The sequence below is a fragment of the Pieris rapae genome, chromosome 20 (assembly GCF_905147795.1).
Source record: "Pieris rapae chromosome 20, ilPieRapa1.1, whole genome shotgun sequence".
NCBI lineage: Eukaryota > Metazoa > Arthropoda > Insecta > Lepidoptera > Pieridae > Pieris > Pieris rapae.
The window spans coordinates 8,480,820-8,508,142 of record NC_059528.1 but is presented as its reverse complement, the minus strand read 5'-3'; the positions used below and the strand labels follow the sequence as shown (position 1 = coordinate 8,508,142).

Below are 27,323 nucleotides of genomic sequence, written 5' to 3'. Positions count from 1 at the left end.
GAGAATGATTAGAAGCATTCATTGAGCATTTTAACAAGCATAATGGATAAGTTACTCCAAGTTTCGAAAACTGAAGAGTTGCTTCGCAAGCAAGAAGCTTATTTTAGGTCGTTGGATAGCATATTGGAACAATCTAAGGCATATTCGGCATACGAAAAAGATGAACTTGAGTATGTACTAGAAGGAATAAAATTACGATGGGATTTAATTTTTGAAACCCATATCCAAATAAATACTGTTCTTAATGGATCTGACTCGGAGTATCAGAATAAATATTACGAGCAGGAAGCTAAATATAGGCGCCAAAGGAGAGAGTTGAATCGCAAATTTCATGCTACCGACTGGCAGAAGAATTCTCTAGAAACGCGTATGGAATCACCGATACTTAGGGATTCACATAATTCAGAAAATTCATTATATGCCTTGCAAACAGCTAATAATCAAATCCGGAAAGATTTAATTAGAAAACAACAGTGGCCTACATCAAATTTTAGCGTCAGCAAAAATTCGCTGTCGACGCGTTTTTATAACCAAGGTCAAGGAAATACAAATAAAATAAAACGTTGTCAATTATGCTACTTGTCTAATCATGGCCTGTTTAATTGTCGATCATTGTTAGAAAAAGATTTTAATGAAAGGGTTGATACCATTTTAAGATTGCAGCTTTGCACAAATTGTTTGTTTAAGCATGACGTGGAACATTGCTTCTCGCATAAAAGATGTAAGATTTGTTCCCAAAAACATAATACTATATTGCACCATGCACTATTTAATTCAAATTTAAATTATTATTCTACGCAAAGAGAGCGATCATTTCAATATACATCGTATGAGAAAAATTATTCGTCTTCGGCAAAAGTGGAAGAACGTTTAGGAGAAATTGAGAACGAGCACAGTGTATGTGCAGATATTTATCAAGGCATAGGAGTAGCCGAATTAGCAGAAAGCGTGGCCAGATCTGTAATTTCTGACAGAATGGAACGTCATAGCATAATTTCCGGAGTAGAAGAGACCCTGCATCAAAGTACAGGTCTAGTTACACTTCCCGGTTCTTCAATTCATAGTAAAAATACTTCTTATTCCAATGTGTATACTAAGAAGCAAACAGGTAGTAAATTACCTATGGATAATCACAGTATATATGCAGATATTTATCAAGGCGTAGGAGTAGCCGAACTAGCAGAAAGCGTAGTAAAATCTTTAATCTCAGACAGAATGGAGCATGATAGCGTCATCTCTGGAGTAGGAGGGACCCTACAACAAAGTACAGGTCAAGATACAATGACTGGTTCTTCAATTCATATTACAAATACGTTTAATTCCAATTTGTGTACGAAGAAGAACATTGATAGTAAATTATCTGTTGAATCTTTTAGCAAGCCGTCATTGCAATCCATAGAACAGCAAAAGGAACTTGGATGTAAAGTAATCGGAGAAGATAAATCACATCACGATAACGTGGGTAACGAAAGCATGAACTGCTTACAAAACAAGCAAGAACCAGAAGAAAAAGAAAGTTTGTCTCAGTCCGTGTGTTCTCAGAAGAATAAAAACTTAAATCGCAGCTTAGTATTGTCTAAGCCTTTGTTAGAAGCACCGATTCAATTGTATACGGGACGGGGAAACCATAGATCAGAGAAGATTGCACCCAAATTAAAAGTTTTGCCTATCAATAAAGGCAAGAAATATAAGCAACAAGCTTTCGTCAAAAAGCAGAAATTTGGAAGAAGAAAAAGAGGAGTTAAGAAAAGAAAGGAATTTCCAGGAAGGTCAAAAAGAAAGGTTAGAATGAAAGGTGATATATTTCGTAAAAGGGGAAGATTGCGCAACGTTATCGTTTCGCACTATAGCAGGCTCACAGATACAGGACTTCGTAAAAGTAATATACAACAAACTTATTCAGTTATGCAATGCTATGAGTCGAATATGAGTAATCAAAGGAAAAGAAAGAAAAGCACCATATATAAAGTTATACTTAAAATTCCTTTAAGGCTACAAAGCCGAGACTCGTATGTTCAGTTCCATTTATGAATAACATACATTGTCGAAAAATTACATTTAATATTGAGCGAAAGTTATATATATACATAAATCAATTTATAAAGTGGAAAACGATATTATATCGTAAACAATAAGTGGAATGCCAGTTCAGCAAAATATCACATGTTAGATAGTTGATTGACCTACTGTGAAAGACGTCACATACAATGAATATAATATAGATATCAAATTACCGAGATACGGTTGCATTTTATAATAATTATATTTAACCTAGGTAATGATTTATTCACCAAATCAGTATTATACTTTTTATGCTCATGATAGTTCTCAGTATGTGCTCAAGACAGTTAGTGGATAGGATATTACAATCATATGAAGATCAGGAGACGTCACGGAGCAGTAGGTGAACATCGGCAGAATCAGCAACCGGTTTCGCAGTGGCCTCAGGAGAAGCCACCCGGGACCGGGCTCCAGTATATCTTAGAGCTAGTGATAGTGCAGTGGAATTGTGTCAGAAGTGTTAATATAAGTTTAAAGACTTTAGTGTCCTAGAGACTGTTAAGCATACAATGAATTGTTATTGTAAAGCACTACATATTCATCTTGCACTTTTTGCCTGTGGGAGTATGTACGAGCCAAGGCTGTACATTTTGCTCACTTAGGTTTTCTTAAGTTTTATAAGCGTGATGTTTATCTATATACGTGCCAAGGCTCATACATCATGCTCAGCTACAAACGTGAAGATTTCCATTGTATGTACGTGCTGTGGCTATATACTTGAATCACTTATAAGCAGGACGATTTCCTAAATCGTCGGAGTCACGCCCCGAGAGTATAGCCGTCCGCAGGCACTCTCTTCATCTGCATTTACTAAGTCATGGGAGTTACACCCCGAGAGCATAGCCAGACGTCGGCACTCTCTTCAATTGTTTAATTATAATTTTATTATAATTCTGTTATATCGCTCATATTCTATTGTTATACGGAAGTGGTGAATATAAGGTAATCTACAAATCTTCTATTATTTCTACCACCTGATGACCCAGGAACCGTACATATAGAGCGATCTTAGTTCAAATTGTATTCATATCTATTTTATTTAAGTTATGTAAATAGGAAGTGGAAGAATAAAGACTTATTATTATTATTATTATATTCTTACCTTATTTAAAGCATCCCGTTGACTAAGGAATTATAAGAGGTGTATAATTGTTTGGTAGATGAATAATGAATTACAACTTAAAATTGCGTTCTATTGGGCTGCCTAATTATGAAATTCTTAAGTAACAATAAATCGAAAGGGAGGGTGGACCTTATTAAAAGGGGGATGTTAGCTAAGCCCACTTGTCAGACGTGACGACTGAATTGTTTAATTTCGGCTTAATTGCAGCGAACGAGTTTGGCCACGAGTTGTTTTGTGGTTTCCAGGTTTAAGATAAATCAATTATTAACAAACTACCCTACATATTTAGAAGTTTATTTATATTTTATAAACATGTCACCGTACTGAGAATCTCTTATCACATGTCTAGAACAAAAATAGTAAATGTCTGATGAATACCGCATCTGTCTTAAAAACAGATATCAATTATTTAGTAATTAACTTACTGATGCTAGCACATCATTAAATTTTCACTATGTCATTTAAGCATGAAAATTAAACCATTAAATTATCGCTAAATTAGTGGCTTCGAAATATCTATTAATTCAACAAAATGGATTTCGCGGCGATTTCATTTCAAACAAAGCCTTTGTTAGCCAACACGGAGTGGGAAGGGAGAGCTTAGCACATCGTTTACACTATATTCCTTTTAATTCGTTTCGCTTCATCAAGGTGGGCTTGGAAACAATTAAGAATATTAAAACATTTTCTACTGGATTTAGTATTTAGATTTAGGATTAATATACGGTGTTCACCTTGATTATTTCTAGCTATGTAAGTGCTCCTATTTATCCTTGCTGTCGACGCCTGATCTGATAGCTTATGGACACTCACACTGCCAAAAGGCTTGCAAGGCTTCATAAAAATTGTAATGATTTTATCTTGGACCCTAACTCCTCTTAACTCTCTTCGTAGTTAATGTGGTAGAAGTAGAGAGACCCTATATGTCTACGCCACGCCAAGGGATCACAGTAGCACAGAAAGTAACTAGTGGTCGTTGATGATTCAAATCGATCCTGGAATACGGCTGAGTGGAAGGTACTGGTACTGGGGAGAACAATGCTCTTGTGGTTCCGAATTTGCACTTTATAGAAAGGCCAGTGGTGGCCGAGCGAGTAAGGTACTCACTCACCTTGCTAAAAACACCATTCTACACTATTTAGTTTGTGTTAAACTAAGGTAATTCGATAAGTCAACGTCCAGTATTCCGATGCTTGCTGAGGCTATAAGAAGAGTGTCTTGAATGAGCTCCACTCCTAGAAGATCCTCTAGCGATAAATGGAGTTTTTGTAAAACAATGTACCTACATGGCGATTATATACGATATGTTGGAGCAATGGTGTGTGGAGTGTTAGCAATAATAATTGTAGTTAATGTTAATAAATGTTAATAATTAATAGAGTGAAAAGGAGATGAGCTCGTCCATAAGGGAAAATGCGAATTGTATTGGGGAGTTGGCGAATATAAGATAGATTTTCTAATACACTAGCAGACAGCAGCTCAAGCGATGCAAGTAAAAATAGCCATATACTCCGAAGAGATTTGAATTATATTCCCAAGCACGCCCTTAATTGGAACCAGCAAGGAAAGCGGAAGCGTGGTCGTCCCAGGAAACCTGGCGTTGTACACTTGCAGATTAGGTAAAGAGAGTCGGAATTACTTGGAGCGAGGTGAAATACGAGGCTCAAGACCGAACCGGCATTTTCCATTGTCGCAAGCAAGTATTAGTTATAGTTACGGATTTTTAAATACTAATAATTTTATAATTAATTTTACTCAGTTAAGTAAAAATGATACTTTTATTCCAAAAGTAAGGTTAGACGCCGATACGATTCACATGATACGGTTCACAAAAAATTTAGTTAAAGAAGAAATGAGAATATTCACAAATGATTTCATTTTCGTTTCTATAGATCGATAAAGCTGAAACAAAGCAAAGAGGTGGTTCTACTTTGAATCCAAATAGCTGTCAATCTTTTATTAAAGGATAAGAAGAGTTCCTGACAGACGTAGACTCAAAGAGATAATAGTGGTAATGCAAGCACGTCTTGTTTTATATAGGTAATTGGTTTTTTTCGCGTAAAGGTTGAGCGGCCATTGGTAAGAAAAACTACAGGGACAATTATATTGCGTATATTTTATTTATTTATTTGTAAAATCATTCCTGTCAACAGATGACCCTACATTGACAAGAGTACACAACAGTGAACAAAATTTACAGACGAAAGAAACATAAGAAGTTAACTAGGAAAAACTAAAATATACATACAAAAAAATACAAAAAATTAAGTAATTGTCTAAGTTGTCAGTTTAAGTTCAGAGTTAGTAAAGTTCAGAGTAACGGACAATGAATAAGGTCCTATGTAATTCGTTTAGTACTACTTAGCTTATTTCCTATTCTTCTCTTGGCCTATTATTCCCCCACCTGCATTCATATATATGCCTAAAAGCGCGTTAATGCAATGAACGTCATGTCAGATGAAGGTTTTTTAATAAAACACTGTTTATTGTGGCAAACATATAATAAAACGCCATTTTAATCTACTCTCAAAGTCGCAATAATTTATCCGTTGCATTGTCATATATAACGAAACTCACCATTGTAACATTCTCTCATTCTGAAATTAATTGTGTAATACTGTAAAATTACTGTCTCTTTTAACTATTCTAATAGAGAAGTGCGACGTTAAAGCTATGTTTAAAAAATATATAAAACATGCTTTTTAACACAAAATAGCATCAGAATGTAATATGGGCTCAAACTATCGACAGCTAAAATCGTATACAATGGCATTGCTATGTTATTACTAACTCTTAAAATTAACTTTCTCATCTTCTTATAAACGCACAAACTAATTTTATAAGGAGCAAGAGCATTGCTCCCATGAACTAAACTCACAAAAGAGTATTGGCCTTTAAGTTGTTACTCGCAGTAATTGTAATAGTTATTTAACTTTTTACCACATATCAGTTCCTTGTTAAACTTCATACAGAATTCCCTACATGTTCCACTCGTCACTTTCGGCCACACCAGTAGCATATTATGAAAAATACTGCAGCATAAAACCATTACAAGTATTGATAAACGACGAAATATTTTAAAATGAAGTAGTAATGATTAGGAGTTATAATAGTGTATAATGCTCGTATTTATACGTCTACAAACTATTATCACAAAATTAAAGTCTACATTGAGATAATTGTTTTAAACAGTATTGCAATAACAAGACAAAAACTTTTATAACGTTAAGCCCATATCGATAAATGAAACAATATTAGAATTAACGAACGGAAATATTGGCGTTGGGATGTGACCCCATCGTCTACTGGTGAAATAACCCGCGAGAGGGTCACCAGCACAATCAGTTAACCCCTTCCTAGTGGAAGTGCCATACCCACACGGAACGACTGCATAAAAGTACAACAACTGGTTTCATTAATCATTGTAACATCCAGAGCTTCAAATAATGGATGCGAGTGGCATTTTGGATATACATGAAAAGGCCGAGATAATACTTATTTTCTGAAATAAGTCTATAATTAAACCCAAAGACAATAAAGTATTTTAATAGGTGCACATGGCGTCCTTATATCTTCATCTCACAATTGTTATATCAATTGCGACATCATAAGGTATATATGTCACCGTAAGATTGTAAACATCGTTATATTACAATCTATCTAGTAAGATTGTAAACTATCGATAGATTGTGAACCGTATCATTATGATTGCAATTTAACGCATCATTTTTCGCTATATTGTAATCTACCGAAGTGAAACCGTTAAATTACAATATGTCCCGCGTCAAATTGACAACTGTCAGCAAGTTCTTCCTGATTGGTCGGTCTGATTTAATTTAGAAATGAAATAAACGTGTCACTTAAATAAAATAAATTTATTATTTAATAGGAAATTAGAAATTCTGACATATGTTAGAAACAAATTGTAACGAAATATTTATTCTACAAACACAAATTCTAATTCAAAATTTCAAAAAAATCAACAATTATTATGTCTTTAAGCACAAATTATAAAAATAGAAATAAACAAATATGACGTGTGGCCGAGGTGGCGGGGGCACATACCGTTCAACCAATCAGAGCGCGAGTTGCATTCCGTCCTACGCCGGTTCACAATTTGACCGCTTCCCATCGATAGATTACAATCAAGCGAAAAATGATGCATTAAATTGCAATCATAATGATACGGTTCACAATCTATCGATAGTTTACAATCTTACTGGGATAGATTGTAATATAACGATGTTTACAATCTTACGGTGACATATACAATATAATACTAAATTAAATGTAAAACTAATTAATTAGAATCTAGCATTATTAATACCTAACTATACAAATTGCCACCAATTAAAAATTTTCCAACGCCATTTGAAGTACGATATAAACTCAACGTCACATGATCATATTCCTGCCCGCTTGCCTCCTGTTACTTAAAACAAATAACACATAAATATAATATAAATATTATATAGTTTTTGTAAAATAGAAGAGAATTCACGCGTTCTCATTTATTTGGGTTAATTTTTCGATCTATTTGGATTTCTAAATAATGCAGAAATATAAAAAAAGATACATTATGGTTATCTTAATATTGTGTCGACATCCACGACTTTTGTAAAAAAAATTAAAGTGGGAACAAACCTTGATTCATGTGGTATCAAATTATTTCAGTATCATTAGTATTATAACTATTTCTTGTGTTGCCAAGTCCCCATTTCAAGGATCGTCATGCTCACTTAAATGTCATTGCTTGTGGCGGCGTCCATGCGTCGGGTTGCCTCTCTCCCTAAAATATAGCGAAGGGGTCGATGGTTGGCCATGCGTCATACTAATGAACTGGTCGTACTTGATTTCGTGTATGCGGTGATATTAGTTGTTTATACTACGTATTTGCGTGTTGTCCTCACGAGTATGTAAGTGCGTGCTCCTGTTTCACAATGCCTCCTGCTGATAAAGGACAAATCTTTGTTTTTAATTTAATTTATTATTCTTTATTACTCAAGATGTCATATGGAATATGGTGTAATGGTTGCAGCTCCTTACAAACATTGCGAATAAAAAGAGTGGCGGAGAGTTTATTGCCAATTTTTCTATTCCATTCTACGCCATTGATTTGAGAACTGGCAGTAAATGTAAAATTAGATTCATTTAATATTTCTTTTTTTTTTGACGTTCATAAATGTACATTATGTTACCTATATGAATAAATGAATTTTGACTGTGACTTTGAATCCCGCAGCTTCTTTCTAAATCAATGCAGATTGGGTTTGCTTTCTTAAGATGCTATTTTTAACAACAATGCAGCAGTTACAAACGCTGTCTTTTCAAGCATACAAGTATTTTGCATTCTTCAAGTATATTTTGAGATGTATGTGATATTGGAGTGTGTATTACTCGGTTTTTATAAAAAAACCCGAAAGAAATTTCTTTACTAGAAGATGAAAAGAATTCGCAAGTATTCTCGAAATATTGTATTGTCAGGGTGATTGTGCCAGACGTGCCTTAGCGAGATAAAGCTCCAAAATCCATCGAATGACCTGCGTCGTCAGGTAATTCATAATCTAAAAGTAATTACACTTTTTAATTGTTAATTTGCTCGTTTTTGTTTTACTAATTAATTATTATCTTATGGAATATTGTTTTGTACTGAGTATAGGTATTATAAACTAAGCAATTCGTATGGCTCCACAAATTATTTGTTAGCAAATTCTCTTTACTACGGGTTGTAAGAAATAACTGGCTTTGCTTTTTTCGCAGAGCGTCCATCATCAGAAATAAAACTAAATGAATGAAAATGTTTTTCAAATATCACCATGACGATTCGGTCATGATGATGTGATGAGGTAATCTTATTGAGACCGTCAGAAAAAAAATCCACCCATCAATGTATATATAATATATTCAAACATTATAAATAATCTAGGGTATAAATAATCTAGAATTTTCTGTATCAAAAACCTTGGTTCGCTAATTCCAAATAATAATTTGGCATCACCGACCAAATTAACATAACAATATACATTTAAATTAAAAATTAACTTCAATTTAAATGCTTATGAATCTTAATTGCCGTACAAAACTAGTTTTCCTAAACAGTTCCAGATTAATTTCTGGTATATCAAATTTCTCCCCATGTTTACGTCAACATTAACGTGGTCCATTACCATTGATTTTAAAATATTTTATATATAATAACTCGCTTTTGTGAACGAATAAGGACATTTCCAAAACATACATAGAGAATAGATAAATAACATTTTGAGCTTGTTAAACAAAGGCACACAACTATCTAGATAATTTCCTCCAGAAATGGCTATTATAAATTTGTAGCCTGAAACATATAATTAGACTTAATTTCCCAAAACTATCATTTTATATCTAAGTATAGATTAAAAATATGCATGATAAGCAGATAATACCGTGCCATGGTGAACAGTTTGCCTTAGAGAAATTGAATTTAAATTTTTATTAGTTCTTTTAATTCGTTGTAGTACGTATTTCAAAATAAAAAATATTACCTCATATCCTTTTAAAAACGTAAAACATAATTCTAATTAAAAACTCTAATTTTATTTAAAACAATTTACATTTCAATTTCCGCTCCTGCATTCGACAAATATGGTGTCAACTAAAACCATTATACCTCGGATGTTAAAAAAAGCTGCGCATTCCCTGCTCCCAAAAATTTTTAGAAATATGTGGAACTTGACCCGCACCAGAATTTCTGCTATTCAGTGACTGGGTGAACCCAAAAAAACCACCTCGAGTAGTTCCTACAAAGTCTCGTTACAAAGGCTCCGGGGTCGCTCTCGCATTCTATCGGGAATTCTGAAACTCCACTGCAGTACACACAATATAGGAGGTAGAGATAGGCATATCTATCTCCTGTCTTCTTCTTTAGCATTACTTGCTCACGGAAGGATACCACGGCATTCCATACCTTTTCATTCTTTGGACAACACAAGACAAAGCAATGTTAAACCCACAGAGCAACTGAATATTAAACCAAATTTTATTTGTTTTAGATAAGTCCTTTTGTGTAGTAACTCGTTAATACTCTCATACCTGACAGTGACCATCGGAATGATGAAAAAAAGTCGCCGAGGGTACCAGTGCTTCTCTTCCGTTCTACGCTTTGAGAACTAGCAGTAAATGTAAAATTTAAAGCATTTTATATGTATTTATTTTTTATTTTATTATTAAGTGTACATTATGTTACCTATATGAATAAATGATTTTGAATTTGAATTATTCCCAAATTAACAATGATAATCTTAACATTTTGTAGAAATTACATAAGGCATATCTATGGATTAGATGAAATCTTTTGGTAAAAATGAAGGCAGCGTTGGACCATGTTGGCTTTGCGCCTGACAATCGGCTAATTGAACACGTCACTAATTCTTCAACATCTGAATCTTTGCTCGTAGCGTATCCTTGGCTGGATGGACATGGATGAAATCATTCAAACTTCTCTAACAAATGTAAACATATCAATATTTATATTTTAAAAGAAAAGATTGTAACAAATTAACTCAGAAACTAAAGGACGAATTCTAAAAATTTGAATATAGGATATAATACAGAATAACCAGATTAAAATAATGTTAAACAAAATAAAGTGATAAATATCCTTTATTTATCGTCATTGGAAATTAAACAGACTTATTATTAATATTATTTATTTACACTGCGTTGCGTGGATGAAATAAAAATTTAACATAGTGAAAATGAGGGCAGAGTTCTGGTAAGATATCGCTTTCGAGCAATCTCTTCCAGGCAACTACTGTAAGAAAAAAATGTATGAAATTAGATAACGTAAGCAAGAAGTGCAAAAAATCCATGATACATACATTATAAGTTTAGTGTATTAAGACAAAAAAAGCATACGTGAATAATATACTTTTATTATAATATATTGATTAATATTATTTTTATACTGTGTAATATCAAGTTTCTATAGTCCAAGATATAACATAATTCATAGTTTAAACATTTTACAAAAGACATACAATACTCAATCGTCATCGTTTGTGTAGTTTGTCTTTCTTTAAATCAGACATTTAAAAATTTAATGTAATACTTATGATGAAAATCATTAGTATATATTTTTTGTAAAGTTTTGTCGGTTCTTAGAAGATAGTACCGGTGACCCCAGGGCTAATACTTTCCTCACTAGGGACGCAATAAAGCGAGAAAATGCTACCAGCGTTAAAGGTACACTCAGGCCTCAGGGACACGGGTTGTCAATTTGACTGTATGTTTAATAAAAAATATTAGTATTTTTATTATATATATATGCTAATTTTAATTACTATTTTGTAATGTCCTTGAAGAAAACGAATATAAGGAGATATTAATTTGTTACATTTACACTTGAATTCAAGTTGTGACAACTATTGTGGCAAATTTCAAAATGAAGATTCTTCTATGTGAGTATAAATTCTGCACATTAGGTAGTTTGTTTTCATATTTCATTCATCATTTAAAATTATGGGACTTATTTACTAATGGACTATAGGATAACGGGAAAATAAATTTTGCGAGGAAAACCAAACCTAAACCAGTTTTTGAATTCCAGGTATCACAATTTTTTCAATAATAGCTTTGTCTATCGCTGCACCTCCAGACCCCTATGACTCCGGTGGGGAAAACCTAAAAAAAGCTAAGCCAAAAGAAGCAGATGAGGCTGAACCGGAACCAGCAGAAGCTGATAAGCTAGAGAACTTTGCTGCAAGGCCAAGTAAGCTTGGACCTCATCGCCCAAAGAAAGCAGATGAGGCTGAACCGGAACCAACAGAAGCTGATAAGCTAGAGAACTTTGCTGAAAGTCGGAGGAGGAAGAGGAGGCGTGGACCTCGTCGCCCAAAGAAAGCAGATGAGGCTGAACCGGAACCAGCAGAAGCTGATAAGCTAGAGAACTTTGCTGAAAGGTCAAGTAGGCGTGGACCTCGTCGCCCAAAGAAAGCAGATGAGGCTGAACCGGAACCAGCAGAAGCTGATAAGCTAGAGAACTTTGCTGAAAGGTCAAGTAGGCGTGGACCTCGTCGCCCAAAGAAAGCAGATGAGGCTGAACCGGAACCAGCAGAAGCTGATAAGCTAGAGAACTTTGCTGAAAGTCGGAGGAGGAAGAGGAGGCGTGGACCTCGTCGCCCAAAGAAAGCAGATGAGGCTGAACCGGAACCAGCAGAAGCTGATAAGCTAGAGAACTTTGCTGCAAGGCCAAGTAAGCTTGGACCTCATCGCCCAAAGAAAGCAGATGAGGCTGAACCGGAACCAACAGAAGCTGATAAGCTAGAGAACTTTGCTGAAAGTCGGAGGAGGAAGAGGAGGCGTGGACCTCGTCGCCCAAAGAAAGCAGATGAGGCTGAACCGGAACCAGCAGAAGCTGATAAGCTAGAGAACTTTGCTGCAAGGCCAAGTAAGCTTGGACCTCATCGCCCAAAGAAAGCAGATGAGGCTGAACCGGAACCAACAGAAGCTGATAAGCTAGAGAACTTTGCTGAAAGTCGGAGGAGGAAGAGGAGGCGTGGACCTCGTCGCCCAAAGAAAGCAGATGAGGCTGAACCGGAACCAGCAGAAGCTGATAAGCTAGAGAACTTTGCTGAAAGGTCAAGTAGGCGTGGACCTCGTCGCCCAAAGAAAGCAGATGAGGCTGAACCGGAACCAGCAGAAGCTGATAAGCTAGAGAACTTTGCTGAAAGGTCAAGTAGGCGTGGACCTCGTCGCCCAAAGAAAGCAGATGAGGCTGAACCGGAACCAGCAGAAGCTGATAAGCTAGAGAACTTTGCTGAAAGTCGGAGGAGGAAGAGGAGGCGTGGACCCCTTCGCCCAAAGAAAGCAGATGAGGCTGAACCGGAACCAGCAGAAGCTGATAAGCTAGAGAACTTTGCTGAAAGGTCAAGTAGGCGTGGACCTCGTCGCCCAAAGAAAGCAGATGAGGCTGAACCGGAACCAGCAGAAGCTGATAAGCTAGAGAACTTTGCTGAAAGTCGGAGGAGGAAGAGGAGGCGTGGACCCCTTCGCCCAAAAAAAGCAGATGAGGCTGAACCGGAACCAGCAGAAGCTGCGGAATTTGGGTTCTAACTTATCAGACGAGGAGAAGAAAATTAAGAAAAACAGGCATAATTAATAATAATAATTTGTTTAGTCAGTAAAGATTAATTAATCTAAATGTATTTAAATCTTCATGAATAAATTAAATCTCAAATTTATATAAATATATAACTATTTCATACCCTAATACCCCAAGAAGAGATGCGAATTGCGATTGAGAAGGATGCAAACCTGCAGGAGGCTCACCTGATGTTATATAGGCAGAATTTGGTCAATATGAAAACGTATTCTAATTGAAATATGGGGTACAGCATGTAAAAACAAAATTTCTAACTTACAAACACTACAAAATAAATTAATAAAGGTATTATTTAGATACAATTTTTTAACACAGACTAATAAAATCTATCAAGATTATGACGATTAAACAACTGTAGGTTCATAGCATCTGTTCACGCCATCCAATCACCTTAGTCCTCTCTGTCCTCATTTTCTGTCCCAACCGCACCCGTTCCTTAAACACCACTCTCTCTCTCTCTCAATATTAAAGAGTGGAAGGAGGGGACTAGGAGACTTGCGCCCGCGCCTCAGAGAGAAGCCACTACCGCCGTCGCGAGGTCACGCTTGCTCACTTCTACTACTGTGTTTACGCTACCGCAGAGTACCAAGTACTTACCGCTTAATATTCTATACGTGGTCTTCTCCCACGGAGACAAGTGAAGTGCCTGAGGACTAAAGGTGAGTGGTGTTTCCCATATTTCTTCTTTTTACGCCGCATTCCACTTGCCCCTCGGCCCACCTTTTCTTGGTCTCCGCCATTACATTGTTTGGTCCTTTTCGAGCCGCGATATACTATTTTAGTTTGTTACTTAATTTAATATATATATATATATCTTTGTCATTATGGAGACTCGTAAAGCGGCTTCTGAGAAACAAGGCGCTAACAGTTCGCTTGAAATTGATCGAGCCGTTTTAATTGCAAAACGAGACAATTTATTTTCACGTGTACAAGACTTGTACGATAGGTCAAAGAAAACCTCGCAGGAGGCTGACATAAATTCTTTTTTATCGGGTATGATATCAATTGATAATATTCGGGATTCGTTTTGTGAAACAGTGAGTAAAATAAATGTTATCGAATTAACTATTAATCCCTTATACACTGTCAATTTTAATTGCATAAATTCATTTGAAGACATGTATTGTCACTGTAAATTCATTTTTGAGAAATTTAATAAATTTGTTGTAGGTAGGAATGATTTATCTGATGCAAACCAACACCAACGCAAATCGTTTCACTTGCCAAAGTTGGAATTAATGATTTTCAACGGTGATGTCATTAAGTGGCCGTTATTTTACGAATCCTTTAAACGTACCATTCATGAAAATCCTGATCTTTCAGATCACGAACGAATTCAATATTTAATAAGTAAATTATCTGATTCGGCCCTCTCTGTTTGTGCAGGTATAATTCCAAATGCTGAAAATTATGCTTTAATTTGGCAAACGCTTATAAACAAATACCATGACAAACGAAGTTTGGGTTCAGCTTATATGCAAAAGATTCTAGACTTCAAACCGCTTACCACCGCTTCACATAAAAATTTACAATTGTTTCTTGACAATTACTGCACCGCAATATCAAGTTTAGAATCATTACAATTAGAAAATTTAGCTGATTTTATATTACTATATTTATCATTGAAGAAATTAGATTCTAGTACAATTCGTTCCTTCGAATTACATAATATTAACAACCCTACAATACCTAGTTATAAAGATTTAATTGCATTCGTACGCGAGCATAATAGAATAGCTCAGCATTTGGATACTACTCGCACATTCGATAACAAACCGGTTTCTTCGCGTGCGTTTGTGTCGCTTACAGAGAAGCGGTCTAATTGTTCATTTTGTAAACGCGTCGATCATTTTAATTTATATAAATGTAATTCATTTAACGAATTGTCTATAGATGATAAATACACTTTTATCAAAAACAATAAAGGGTGTTTTAACTGTTTAAGTTTATCGCATATGTTAAATAAGTGTAAGTCTGCATGGAATTGTCGTAATTGCCGCATGAGACATCATTCTACGCTGTGTCGTAATGCGACTGTTTCTCAAGAAAACATGAACGCTAATAACTTGAATCGCATGAGCAATGCAACTGCGCCGCTTGCTGGGCCTCCCGCTAATAATAAACCTAATTTACCACCACGCAGCGACAATCAGCCGATTAATAACTCAAATATTTCACTTTGTAATATTCGGCCGGCTATTTCCGAAAGTAATAATACATGTTTATTAGGTACGGCGCAAGTATATATATATGATTTAAATGGTAAACCACATACAGTTCGTGTTTTAATTGATTGTGCGTCTCAAAGCACTTTTATAACCATGAAATGTTGCAAAAGATTAAATTTAAAGGTTACTAAATTTTCGAATAAGTTTGTAAAAGGTATAGGTTCCGCTTCAAATCCGATAATAGGAGAAGTTTCTACCGTTCTTTCTTCTCGGATTAATAATAATTCTATACCTTTAAATGCCTTTACTATAGACAAAATAACAGACTGTTTACCGGTGGCACAAGTTAAAAAGTCTTCGCTGAAACATTTAAACAATATTACTTTGGCGGATGAAAATTATTTTCATCCGTCAGAGATAGAGATACTTATTGGTGCACCGCATTACGCCGATATAATGTTGTCGGGTCGTGTTACTGGCGCACCTGGCACTCCTACCGCTATCGAAACATTATTATTGGGTTCTGATTGCACCAATAACTGTAACAGTTATACCGCTATTTCGCTATGTTCTATAGTAGAACAACCGCAGTTAGAAAATTTAATTAAAAATGAAAAATTTCACCATGTTGCGGGTGATCAAAATCCTAGTGATTGTCTATCTCGCGGCTTATCACCCACTGCATTTATAAATAATTCTACTTGGTTTACTGGCCCAAAATGGTTAGAACTGGAATCATCTGAGTGGTCAATTACATCTCTAAACTCTGAAACAGCTGTTGATATAGAAGAAGAAAGAAAAATAGTCTCTATTCCTGCTACAGTGTGGAGTGATCCAAACCCAATTTTAGAACTGTCTCATCGAGTTTCTTCTTGGTTATTGTTTCTCCGTACAGTGGTATGGATATACCGTTTTCTCAAAAGACTTCCTAGATCTACTAATGTCTCTGCTGACGATATTGGTTTTGCTGAAATACAGATATTTAAGGTTTTACAAAAGGTATATTTCTATGATGTCATCCATAGCCTTAAAACTAGTGGCCGCTGCTCGCGTTCTATTCAAAGATTATGTCCCTTTCTAGATGCTGATGGGTTGATAAGGGTTGGTGGTAGATTAAAAAATGCCAATCTTCAGTATGATCAGCAGCATCCTATTTTGTTACCGCGAAAGGACAGGATAATTGAGTTAATTATTTCCTATTATCATCGTCATAACTGTCACGCTGGTCCAGTCACTTTAATGGCGATTCTCCGACAACGTTATTGGATACTATCGTGCCGCAGCATAGTGCGATCAGTTATACATAAATGTAACTTTTGTTTTAAAGCAAATCCTCATCCTATTATACCGCTCATGGGTGACTTACCAGACTATCGTGTAAACGAATCTAAAGCTTTCGTCCATACCGCTGTAGACTATGCTGGTCCTATTTCAATAATTCCTTATCGAAAACGTGGAGTCCGCTCTATGAAGGCTTATCTTTGCATTTTTGTTTGTATGGTGGTTCGAGCTGTACACGTTGAGCTTACTACAGACCTTAGTACCAGTTCATTTCTTTCTGCATTCAAGAGATTTATTGCGCGTCGTGGCGCTATTTCTGTTCTTTATTCAGATAATGCAAAGAATTTTGTTGGAGCAAAAAATGCATTATCAGATATATTTACACTTACAAACTCGATTGAATTCCATGATACATTTGCCACTGAGCTTGCAAATAATCGTATACAGTGGAAGTTCAATCCTCCTCGAAGTCCTCATTTTGGTGGCTGCTTCGAAATATTTGTTAAGGCTTTTAAGAACCATTTGCGTCGTGTGGTAGGTGATCAGTTACTAACGTATGAAGAAATGTTAACTGTTCTTACACAAATTGAATCAGTTATCAATTCTCGACCGCTTACACTTTTAAGTGAGGATCCATCTGAGCTCACAGCTTTAACTCCGGCTCACTTCTTGATGTCATCACCAGTAAAATTTATACCCGCTAGAATGAAAGTAGATGATGAACCAGTTTCACTTTTAAAACGATATGCGTTGTTGGATGGTATGATACAATCATTCAGTAATCGATGGAAATTGGAATATCTCCATTTGCTACAGTCGAGAACAAAATGGAATACACAAGCCAATCCTGTCACAATAGGTACAGTTGTAGTTATAGTGACAGATAACGTTTCTCCACTTTCTTGGCCTTTAGGAAAGGTAATGGAAATTTATCCCGGAAAAGATGGAATTTGTAGAGTAGTTTTAGTCAAAACTGCAACGGGAATTTATAAAAGGCCTGTTGTGCGTTTATGCCCATTACCGAACCAATAAAACTGCCTACAAAACCGCTTACAAAACCGCTTTAAAACCGCTTACAAAACATCTTACAAAACCGCTTTAAAACCGCTTACAAAACAATTTACAAAACCGCTTTAAAACCGCTCGATCAACCGCTTACTACACCGCCCTCCAAACTGCTTTATGAATCTTTTACAACCCGCTTTACAAAATCGCTTTACAAACCGCTAAACAAACTTATATAGTTCTATGATCTTTTGTTTACCAATCGCGAATATCAATTTTCTTTTCTCATTGTTATTACTATTATTTTTCTTTTTTTTGTCTTTTTATTATTATTTCTCTTTATAAAAAACCCAAAGGTTTTTTAGGCCGGGGGCAATGTTCACGCCATCCAATCACCTTAGTCCTCTCTGTCCTCATTTTCTGTCCCAACCGCACCCGTTCCTTAAACACCACTCTCTCTCTCTCTCAATATTAAAGAGTGGAAGGAGGGGACTAGGAGACTTGCGCCCGCGCCTCAGAGAGAAGCCACTACCGCCGTCGCGAGGTCACGCTTGCTCACTTCTACTACTGTGTTTACGCTACCGCAGAGTACCAAGTACTTACCGCTTAATATTCTATACGTGGTCTTCTCCCACGGAGACAAGTGAAGTGCCTGAGGACTAAAGGTGAGTGGTGTTTCCCATATTTCTTCTTTTTACGCCGCATTCCACTTGCCCCTCGGCCCACCTTTTCTTGGTCTCCGCCATTACAGCATCTGTATCTTAATTTTAAAAATATTAAATAACTCTCTCCATAGTAGCTTATCATATAAAAAAAGTCGAGCGAGTTTGCTTATCTTGCCGAAGCCGCGTACAAATTATTTGACGTCTATTAGGTATGACGGTGTGCAATTATTTAATCAATTACCATCTCAAATTCGTAATATTGGTGTGTTTGACAAATTCAAAGAGACATTAAAGATGCATGTTAGTGTGAACATAGCAGACTAAAATTGAGACGGCTAATTGTGACGTGTGTCTCGCTCGTTTATATAAAACATATTAAGTTTCTCATGTAAATATTTTTTTTTTGTATTGAGAAATAAAGTTCTTTAAACATGAATTTTGTAGCATTAGTATTTGTAAAACTGGCAATATAACTGGTATTGGACTGAAAAATATTGTAGTGTAGTGATACATATATAATATCATATATGTTAATCCTGTTTAGTATAGGGTGGGGGGGTCTGGGCCTACGCTTTTACGGTTCCCTGCACGACATGCTTGCTTTGCTTCGCTTCGCTTTGCAAGGTAGCACAGGTACAGACCTACTCTACCACATCCTTCTGATGGGTAGGGTGGCGTGGTCTTGGGAGTAGCGCAAGTCGCTGAGATCCCCAAGGCAAGTTTGGTGGACTAACCTTCTCGAGGTTGCCGACCCCGTTCTTGGTCTAATACCTTAAGTAATAGATACAACTGAAACCACCAAGCGGACCATTGCAGGGATGGAGAGGTCATGTCCTTGCGAGTTCATCGTCCAAGAAGACAGGGCGGTGGACAGTCAATGACCTCCCGCGTGTTTGTGCCGTGCGCGTACCCGCACCCGTACGGGGGATGAAAGAATCCTGGTGGTTGAGTGTAGCAGTGCACCGGACAATAGTTGTGCGCTGCACACAACACACCTCTTTGGTCTGGATTTCCCCTCACATGGGAGGCCGGGGACTAGCTACCCTTGGTCAACTGGCTGTGGTATCCCATAAGCGGGCTACCTAGCGAGCGTCGGGGTGTGGGGGGGGCCGTCTGCGCGGCACGGGTTTCGAGGTTGGTGGGCATCATTGTCTCGTAGTGCAAACAACCTCGTACTCCCTTGCGGCGTGCGGACGCGTCTACCTGCCTACACGCTGGCTCAATACCGGAGGAGTAGCTCTGACGTCTGCTTGTTGAGCAAGCGACGTCCCCGACTGAGGGCTCCGTGGCGGGTGGAGAGCTCCAACGGCGAAAGTATTTTCATTTAACCTCATGGACAAAGAGGCAATTTTCAAAAACAAGACAAAACAACAGAAACAAACCAACAAACCCAGGGTGGCGTCTCAGGACGAGCCACGGTGCATGTCACCAGTGGCACGACACTCAGATGCCCCTATCTCACATATGGACGCACCCATTCGGCAGCGTCCAAAACTCCAGGCTGCTCCCAGGACCGTACCCTCTCTGGCGGAACAAACAGCACCACCGCAAAAGGAAGCGTCCACCGTTGCGGCTAGGTTAACTGCGCCAGTTGAGCCAAAGGTAGCAACTCTGGATGATGCGACAAAACAGTCTGCGTCTGAAGGTGAGGCACCTGCGGCAAAACCGATGCGGGAGACTGAGACTGAGACTGCGATGGCGAATGCACCTGGTGCACCGTCCTCGTCCATGGACAGGACGGCCCTGAGAATCGCTATTCATGGTATTAAGCGCCTCAAAGAGGCGTCGACTCAACAAAGCCCGCAGGGCGGCAGAATGGCAGAAGCGGTCAAGCACCACTCAAGGGCCAACAGTGGACCCCAAACCAGCCCCTGGAGCCACCACGGCAACAGGTGGAAGGAAAGGGGTACCTAAGAGCCCAGCCAACAGCAACCCCAAAAAACCAAAAACCAACCAACCGACGAAAGGCCAGAAACGCGTACGGCCGGAGGACACCGTAACACCGACCGGAGAACGGAAGAGGATAAAACCCAATAAACCTCGGACCGTGGGAGGGACCTCGTCGAGTTACGCGGAAGCGGCAGCATCATACAAAGCTTATGAGTTTTGCGTTGCCGTTATGACTGAGCCTTTCCTAGATATGACGCCAGAACAAGCGGAAGATATCCGCCTACAAATCCAGGGTAAGTTACATGACGAGCCAATGGCGGACTATGTAGCTACCCAGACAAACGAACCAAATGACATCCGATTCCGGGGTAAAGCCCATTTCTCGGACGGTGTCCTCAAGATTTGGTGCGAGGACGCGTCCGCAATGAGGTAGCTAACCAGAACCTGCAATGTCATCAACAACCCCATAATCGATACCAAACTGGTGGTTCGGCCTCAGTCGGCAATCACAAGAAAGGTTCCGTGTCTGTTACATATTCCAGAGTACACTGGCAGTACAGAGAGCCTAATGAGAATTCTAACGAGGCAAAACCGCCACTTAAACATCAGATCATGGACTCTTACACACGAAAGCAGAACACAGGACCCAACAGCCTCTTCCTTCGTGTACCGGAGTCCGAGATCAAAACGATTAAAGCACAGGAAAGGCGGATATACTACCTGTTGGGGAACATTTATATCCGGATCCTAGAAAAGGAGGAGTCCCAACCGGTAGCTGAAGCCCTACCTGCAACCACCGCGAGTACATCGGGGACGGCGACGTCGGGGCCAGTGCCTCCCATGTCGCCGAAGGGTAAGGCTGTGGATGACCGAGCAGCCGAAACTCAGTCCCCCATGGAGGCGGTACAACTAACCTCCGATGAAGAGTTGTTTCAGGAGACAGGGGGGAGTGAACTCAGCGACAGCTGTCTGTGCTCCTCCCCCTCGCCGAACTGACCTCATCCAAGCCAACCTCCAGCACAGTCAAACAGCGACGGCTTCCCTGCGCAGACTGCTGGAAACCAACCCCAAGACCATCGCTGCGATCCAGGAGCCGTGGATCCGAAATGGCAAGATATGCGGTAGGTGAGGTAGGAAGGACATAGTGGATCTCTTGGCAATGATTCTGCCGACGAACTTGCGAGAAGAGGCTCGGACATATTGCCTGCTGGCCCGTATCCTCTCCTACCCTTGCTCTTCTCGCAGGTGCGAGCATGGATTCGCCAAAGATCAGAAGAACTCCAGCAACAACGTTGGTCATGAAGTGAAGACTGCAGGCAATCCAAATTGGTTATGCCGGCAGCTAACCCATAAATGACAAAACAACTACTACACCTTAACAGAACTAATCTCAGAACAATGATAGGTACAATCACGGGCCATTGTCTCCTCAACAAACATTTTTTGTCCTAGGCGTGACAGATAGCCCCATGTGCAGAGGCTGTCTCAGCGAGGAGGAAACAGTCACCCACGTAGTCCTGGAATACGAGGCTGTGGCTAAACAACGTAAATAAATCCTCGGAACAATGAGGTTCCGGCTCCGAGAAGCCTGCGAAGTGCCCAGGAAGCTTCTGTGCTTTTGGAAGGAGTTGGGCTGGCTTAGTTAGCCAGGACTTCACGCACAACGGACCTATTAAGAGTCTAATTGCGGAAACGGAGTCTCCCACACACACCTGTTTAGTATATAAGATGTAAGCGTTTTATACTTAAGATATTATAAAGCCAACCAGTGAACCAGATACATCTTTTAAAAACATATCATCCAAAAAATCTTTTAGAGCTCTACAAGAACAACAACAACAACAATTATAAGCAAAATCAACGTGCCTTCGAGGACTATGGTAAGGAAATTTAAAATTTATTTGTTAACTGAAACAATTCACAGGCTGGTGATGCTAATAAATATAATGTGCTTAAGCCGTTGAATGAAAAAATGGCTATAAAGCGATTTGCAACCGGGTTACTAATCAATGTGTAATCAAGGCGAAACTTCAATTTGTTTTAAAAACCAAAACCAGAATAAAGCAAAATTTTATTGAGATCAAGTCATTAAAATCTAGTTTCAACGGATCGACGCTTAAGATATATTCTGGAATAAAGTAGCTACTCATGCAGCAATCTGTTTTCAACTTGAGATTATCTAGATATTTAGAGATCTTTGACTTGTTTTGGAATACGGATTATATTATATTTAGGTCTATTGTTGCCAACCCCACGACACCTCAGAGACTCAGGCCTGCACGGGATAATACGTTAATGTGTTCGTTTGATAACGCCCGCGCAGTAACCAAAGTACCTCGGTGCGTCTTTGTATACCGGTGGTGTTTGACTTCGTACGTATTGTCAAGACGACTCGACGTAGCGCTGGCACGGCTCCAACCCTCGCACCCTTGCTAGTGCGTAATTATTGATGTTGTCTTGAAATGAATCTGCGCCTTGTTCTTGTTTCTTGCTTCGCCGAATATTCGTGGGTCACAGTTTGTCGTCCGAGGAGAGAGGAAAGAGCAATTTGCGTAGAACTTGCCGAGCTTAACTACTAACAGTATACTGCGACGAGAGCTACGCTTACAAACATCGGCATCAGTATACCGCGTCGAGAACTGTGTGACCCTTTTATTCGGGGAAGCATTCTATTCATTTATTTTAACCATAATTCTTCAATTATGATATTTCTTACTTATAACTCATAACAAATTCTGCATAAACAAAAAAGAACAATATTCATTTAATTTCATTCTAAATTATTTAAAATTAATTTATATGTATATATAAGTAACCAACAAGGTCTAATAAACCAATCAATAAATTAATAGCAGCATTTCAGCTTTTTATTAAACTGCCATCTCGTAGCATTAAATAGAATTACTACGACGCTGAAGTGCAAACAGTCACAGTTGTTTCAATCTTATCGCGTTCTGAGTTTCATAACTAGATGGCAGTTACATTTATATTTATTTTGAGATGTAAAAAACCATCACTTCAACCATATATTAAAAAATCTTTTTACACCGACGAAATAAACACTTAAATACGATAGTCGATTCGTTGAATTGAACAACATTTCTTCAACAGATATCCCTCGAAAATGGCAAAGGTTTCAATAAACCAACTGAAATTACGCTAATTATAAAGTAATTTACTATTCCCAACAAGATGAAGTCACAGACAGTGGAGTTTAACTCTAATTGGATTAAAAGATTACCAAGTGATTTATGAATCCCCACATTTATTTGCGAACCTGCCTAAAATTTTATAAATTACTTCGTGTGAATTTGCAAAAAATAATGATAATAAAAATTGTAGTTACATGTAATGAAACAGAATTTATAGAAAGACATTTAGATAAAACAAATTTATGTTAGCTAAAGGTATATTGTCAATAACCTTTCAACGATTGATAAGAAAGTTGCGACTCGTAAAAACCCTTGTAGTGCATTGAACCGTTGGGAATTTAAATATTTCGCGTTGTTCGGCACAGGATAAAAGTAAAGATTAAGCCTAATCGGCTCGTTATGTATTGTCTATGCGAGCGTGAAGGTACGAAGCCTAAATATACGCTAGAGATTTGGGGAAATTAAATTATTTATATTATAAACACTGTTAAATTGAATACCTTAATTTGAAAATTTTAAATTTCATAACAAAGTTGGAATTTAAATAAATTTGATTGACAAAGATTATGATGGACTATGCGCTTATGAAACGCGGTACTAAATGCTTTTGCAAGACAAACCGAAAAAACAATCTTTTTTTATGTTTTAAAAATTGTATATTTTATTATTAAAAAGTAGTTAATTCTGTTAATAAAAAACATGTACCTTTACTTAGGTCAAATATACTTCCTTACAAACAATTAGGGGTGTGGCTATGAAGTTATTAAAGACATTTTTAATAGTCTGAATTATTTAGAGCATGCACACTGCCTATCCTAAACCATGGCTAAATCAAGGGTTATATTAATAATAATTTATATTATATAATTATAATATTTTTCTTGCAAAAATGTGTTATGGTGGTACAATATTAAGTTCGCATATAATGTTCGCAAACACATAATACCGTATAAAATTTGTCTAAATAGGTAGAATAGAAGTTAGAGTTATATTGTGAGTCAATTCTTATACATCATCACATTATTCAAATATATTAAATTTTCAAATTAATATTAATTGTAATGATTCACACAAATATTCATTAATAGAATAATAATTGTATTATATGTAAATTAAGTCGATCTTTAAAAACTCTTGTAGAAAAATCTTTGAATGTGTTTAAATTATTTTAAGCCTTGTTGCAATGCATTACAATACTTTACGATAAGAATATAATTACTGAAATAAGTTATTGAAATCGAGATATTATTAAAATGTTAAGTAACAGGTGTGAATTGTGCATTCCGTGTTATCCAACTGTAACTAATGTTTTGTTTGTTTAGGCACGAATATATAATATTAGTACTGGTATAAGCTCCTGCGATTTACTGGAGCACTGTTTACTTAAACAAATCATATTTCTCTGCGCTTATAAAGTACTAAATGTACTTTTAGAAAAAGTTTCATAACATAACATACAATTTACAAAAAAATGATATCGTCATAGTGTCGCTTCAACTAAGTATACCAAACTCCGAGAGAAGTTCCACATCAAAAAGAAGCGCATAGAGTTGGCTCTCTGTTACACTAACTTGTACTGATTAATCGGAAGGCTTATTTATTGATCTACAAACAAGTCCTGACAACGTATGGACTAATGGTTGCCAGCTGTGGGGCTGTACCAGTCATACACTACATCCAAGTAATCCAACGATCGGGACCTTAATCTAAAGGACGTCGCCACAATAATAAAAAAGACTGTTGGAGCCCACGAACAATGGCTCCACCATCACGTGAATGTGAAGACTATTCAAGTCCTTGACACCACGGGCCCAGTGAGAAGACTGTTATTGGACACTTTGAGATGTTAAAAATCCTTATACTTAAGTAAATTAGGCAAGGATGACAGCGTAAAGTTTATATTAATTGTGTTAAGCCGTTGCTGTCAATTAAACTTTGTAGTTAATTTTAAATTTTTAGCTATTTAGAGCATAGTCTCACCCATTTTTCTAGTATTAAAATCTAGTAATAATTAATATAGTAGAAACGCGGGCAACAGACAGCCAACACACCATCAATCACCATCAGCCCCAGTAAAGATAACATTGCGAGATACTAGATATCAACGATTACTTACAGACCGATGGAGCTTTTTACTTTAATTTATGTGTGGCATTCCAGGATGATTCTTTTCTGTTATTATATAATCTTTATTTCTCAATCTATAGTGTCATAATATTGTTATCACTATATATATAAAATTCTTGTGTCACAATGTTAGTTCGCATACTTGACTACGAAACGGCTTGACCGATTCTTATGAAATTTATTATGCAGATATAGAAGGTCTGAGAATAGGCTACTATCTTTCGAACGCCTTAGCAATAAGGGTATGCAGGCCAATATTTTTATTTGTTTTTATTTTTTTATGATACAGCATACAAAAATATTTTTTTTTATAAAAAAAAATCAATACGTCGTTAATCCGAAATGCCACTCACTTGGATTCAGTAGAGAAATGTAATTTTCTGTTAATTTTCATGAAGGCAAAGTTGAGTGCTTCACTTGCTACGACCTAGTTGTTGCTAGGAACGTGCGACGTGACTACAGTACGCTACAGATTATCGCAGCTGATAGTTATTATATAATTTTAAATATAATTTTAAAATTTGCTTTTTAAAGTAATACTCAACCACAATAACCCATTTGTTAAAATATAAGTTCATGTTGATGACTGTTACTAACATCTCTCTCTGCTCTGTGACATAATAAAAAAGACAGTTTGTTGTACTAGATAACTTTTATTACACAAAAGCAAATCCAGTATTGTAACACCATTGTTTTACGTAATTTCTCTTACGTTGAATTTAAAAAAAAAACATGGCAATTATAAAATAATGAATTAAATTCTTATTATAATTTATAAATGACATTCTATTATCTTCTACCTCAGAATTACCTACTTATACATTCGACTCTCGTTAATTCGAAACTCGAGGGACTCTTAAAATATTACGAATTATCAAGTGTTTAAAATAACAAATGGTCCGAAAATTATTAAGGAAAAAATAAAAAAGTTCGATTTATTAAGTGTTGATCAATTATTATTAATTATGCTATGCCTTAATTGCTATTCTATGTCAATGTCGAAGGTTTAGAGGTACATACATGTATTCATAATGTGAATTAATTAATCTTTCGAAAGAACTCTGTTATACTGGTCTGATTCGTAGCACATTTTTGCTTTGTCTGCTCAATAACTTTTTAAAGAGATAAAGTACCTGAAATGTTTACTTTTGTTTTGTAGACAAAAGCTTTGTAATGTATAGAATGAGCATCTTGCTTCCTTAACTGACATCTCTGCCAAAGGTTCTGATGTATCTCAATTATAGCAAAATCAAAGGGTCCAAATGTACCAACATTGATAAAACTTGCCGCAAAATATATTTCCGCCTCTTTCTCTCTGCAACTTTGAATTATACAGATATTCGAATTATCGAAGGTTTGAATTAACGAGTGTCGTCTGCATATATTAATTGTGACTCATTAATCCTAAGATTAGTTTTTACATTTTTGTTTATAAACTTATATTTTTTTGTTAAGTATATGTTATTAGTATTACATGTTCCGTTTTGTTAATAATTTATGAACGTCTTATACTTTACCTCTGCAGGTGTTTCTTTTTCTATTGTTCCATACTAGGGTTGCATGGAAAAAATCACTTATGTAGCCTGTTTCTTTTATATGTATGTTCGTATAAGATAACCAAGTACAAATAAATAAATGTAACATCTGTACGGCATTTAATCTGTGATATTTTTAATAACATTTCTTAATCCCAGCTATAAAGGTTGTGAATGC

The 27,323-nt window shown here is 36.9% G+C and overlaps 2 protein-coding genes across 11 annotated transcripts in view; one reads left to right on the top strand and one right to left on the bottom strand.

Moving 5' to 3' along the window:
• The window catches only part of LOC110994106 (inactive dipeptidyl peptidase 10), a 229,690-nt gene that overhangs the window by 142,909 nt on the left and 59,458 nt on the right, over positions 1-27,323 (bottom strand). The gene's annotated exons all lie outside the window — the stretch shown is intronic.
• Positions 11,566-13,342, top strand: LOC123690064 (proteoglycan 4-like). 10 transcript variants are annotated; one of them, XM_045632698.1, is made up of 3 exons: positions 11,566-11,619; positions 11,769-12,017; positions 12,120-13,342. In XM_045632698.1, the coding sequence occupies exons 1-3, from the start codon at positions 11,604-11,606 to the stop codon at positions 13,271-13,273; spliced, it is 1,419 nt and encodes a 472-aa protein (XP_045488654.1). In that variant the 5' UTR covers positions 11,566-11,603; the 3' UTR covers positions 13,274-13,342. The 10 variants fall into 10 exon arrangements, with proteins under 10 accessions (XP_045488654.1, XP_045488652.1, XP_045488656.1 ...); XM_045632696.1 differs by having other exon boundaries at positions 11,769-12,036; positions 12,130-13,342; XM_045632700.1 differs by having other exon boundaries at positions 11,769-12,129; positions 12,325-13,342.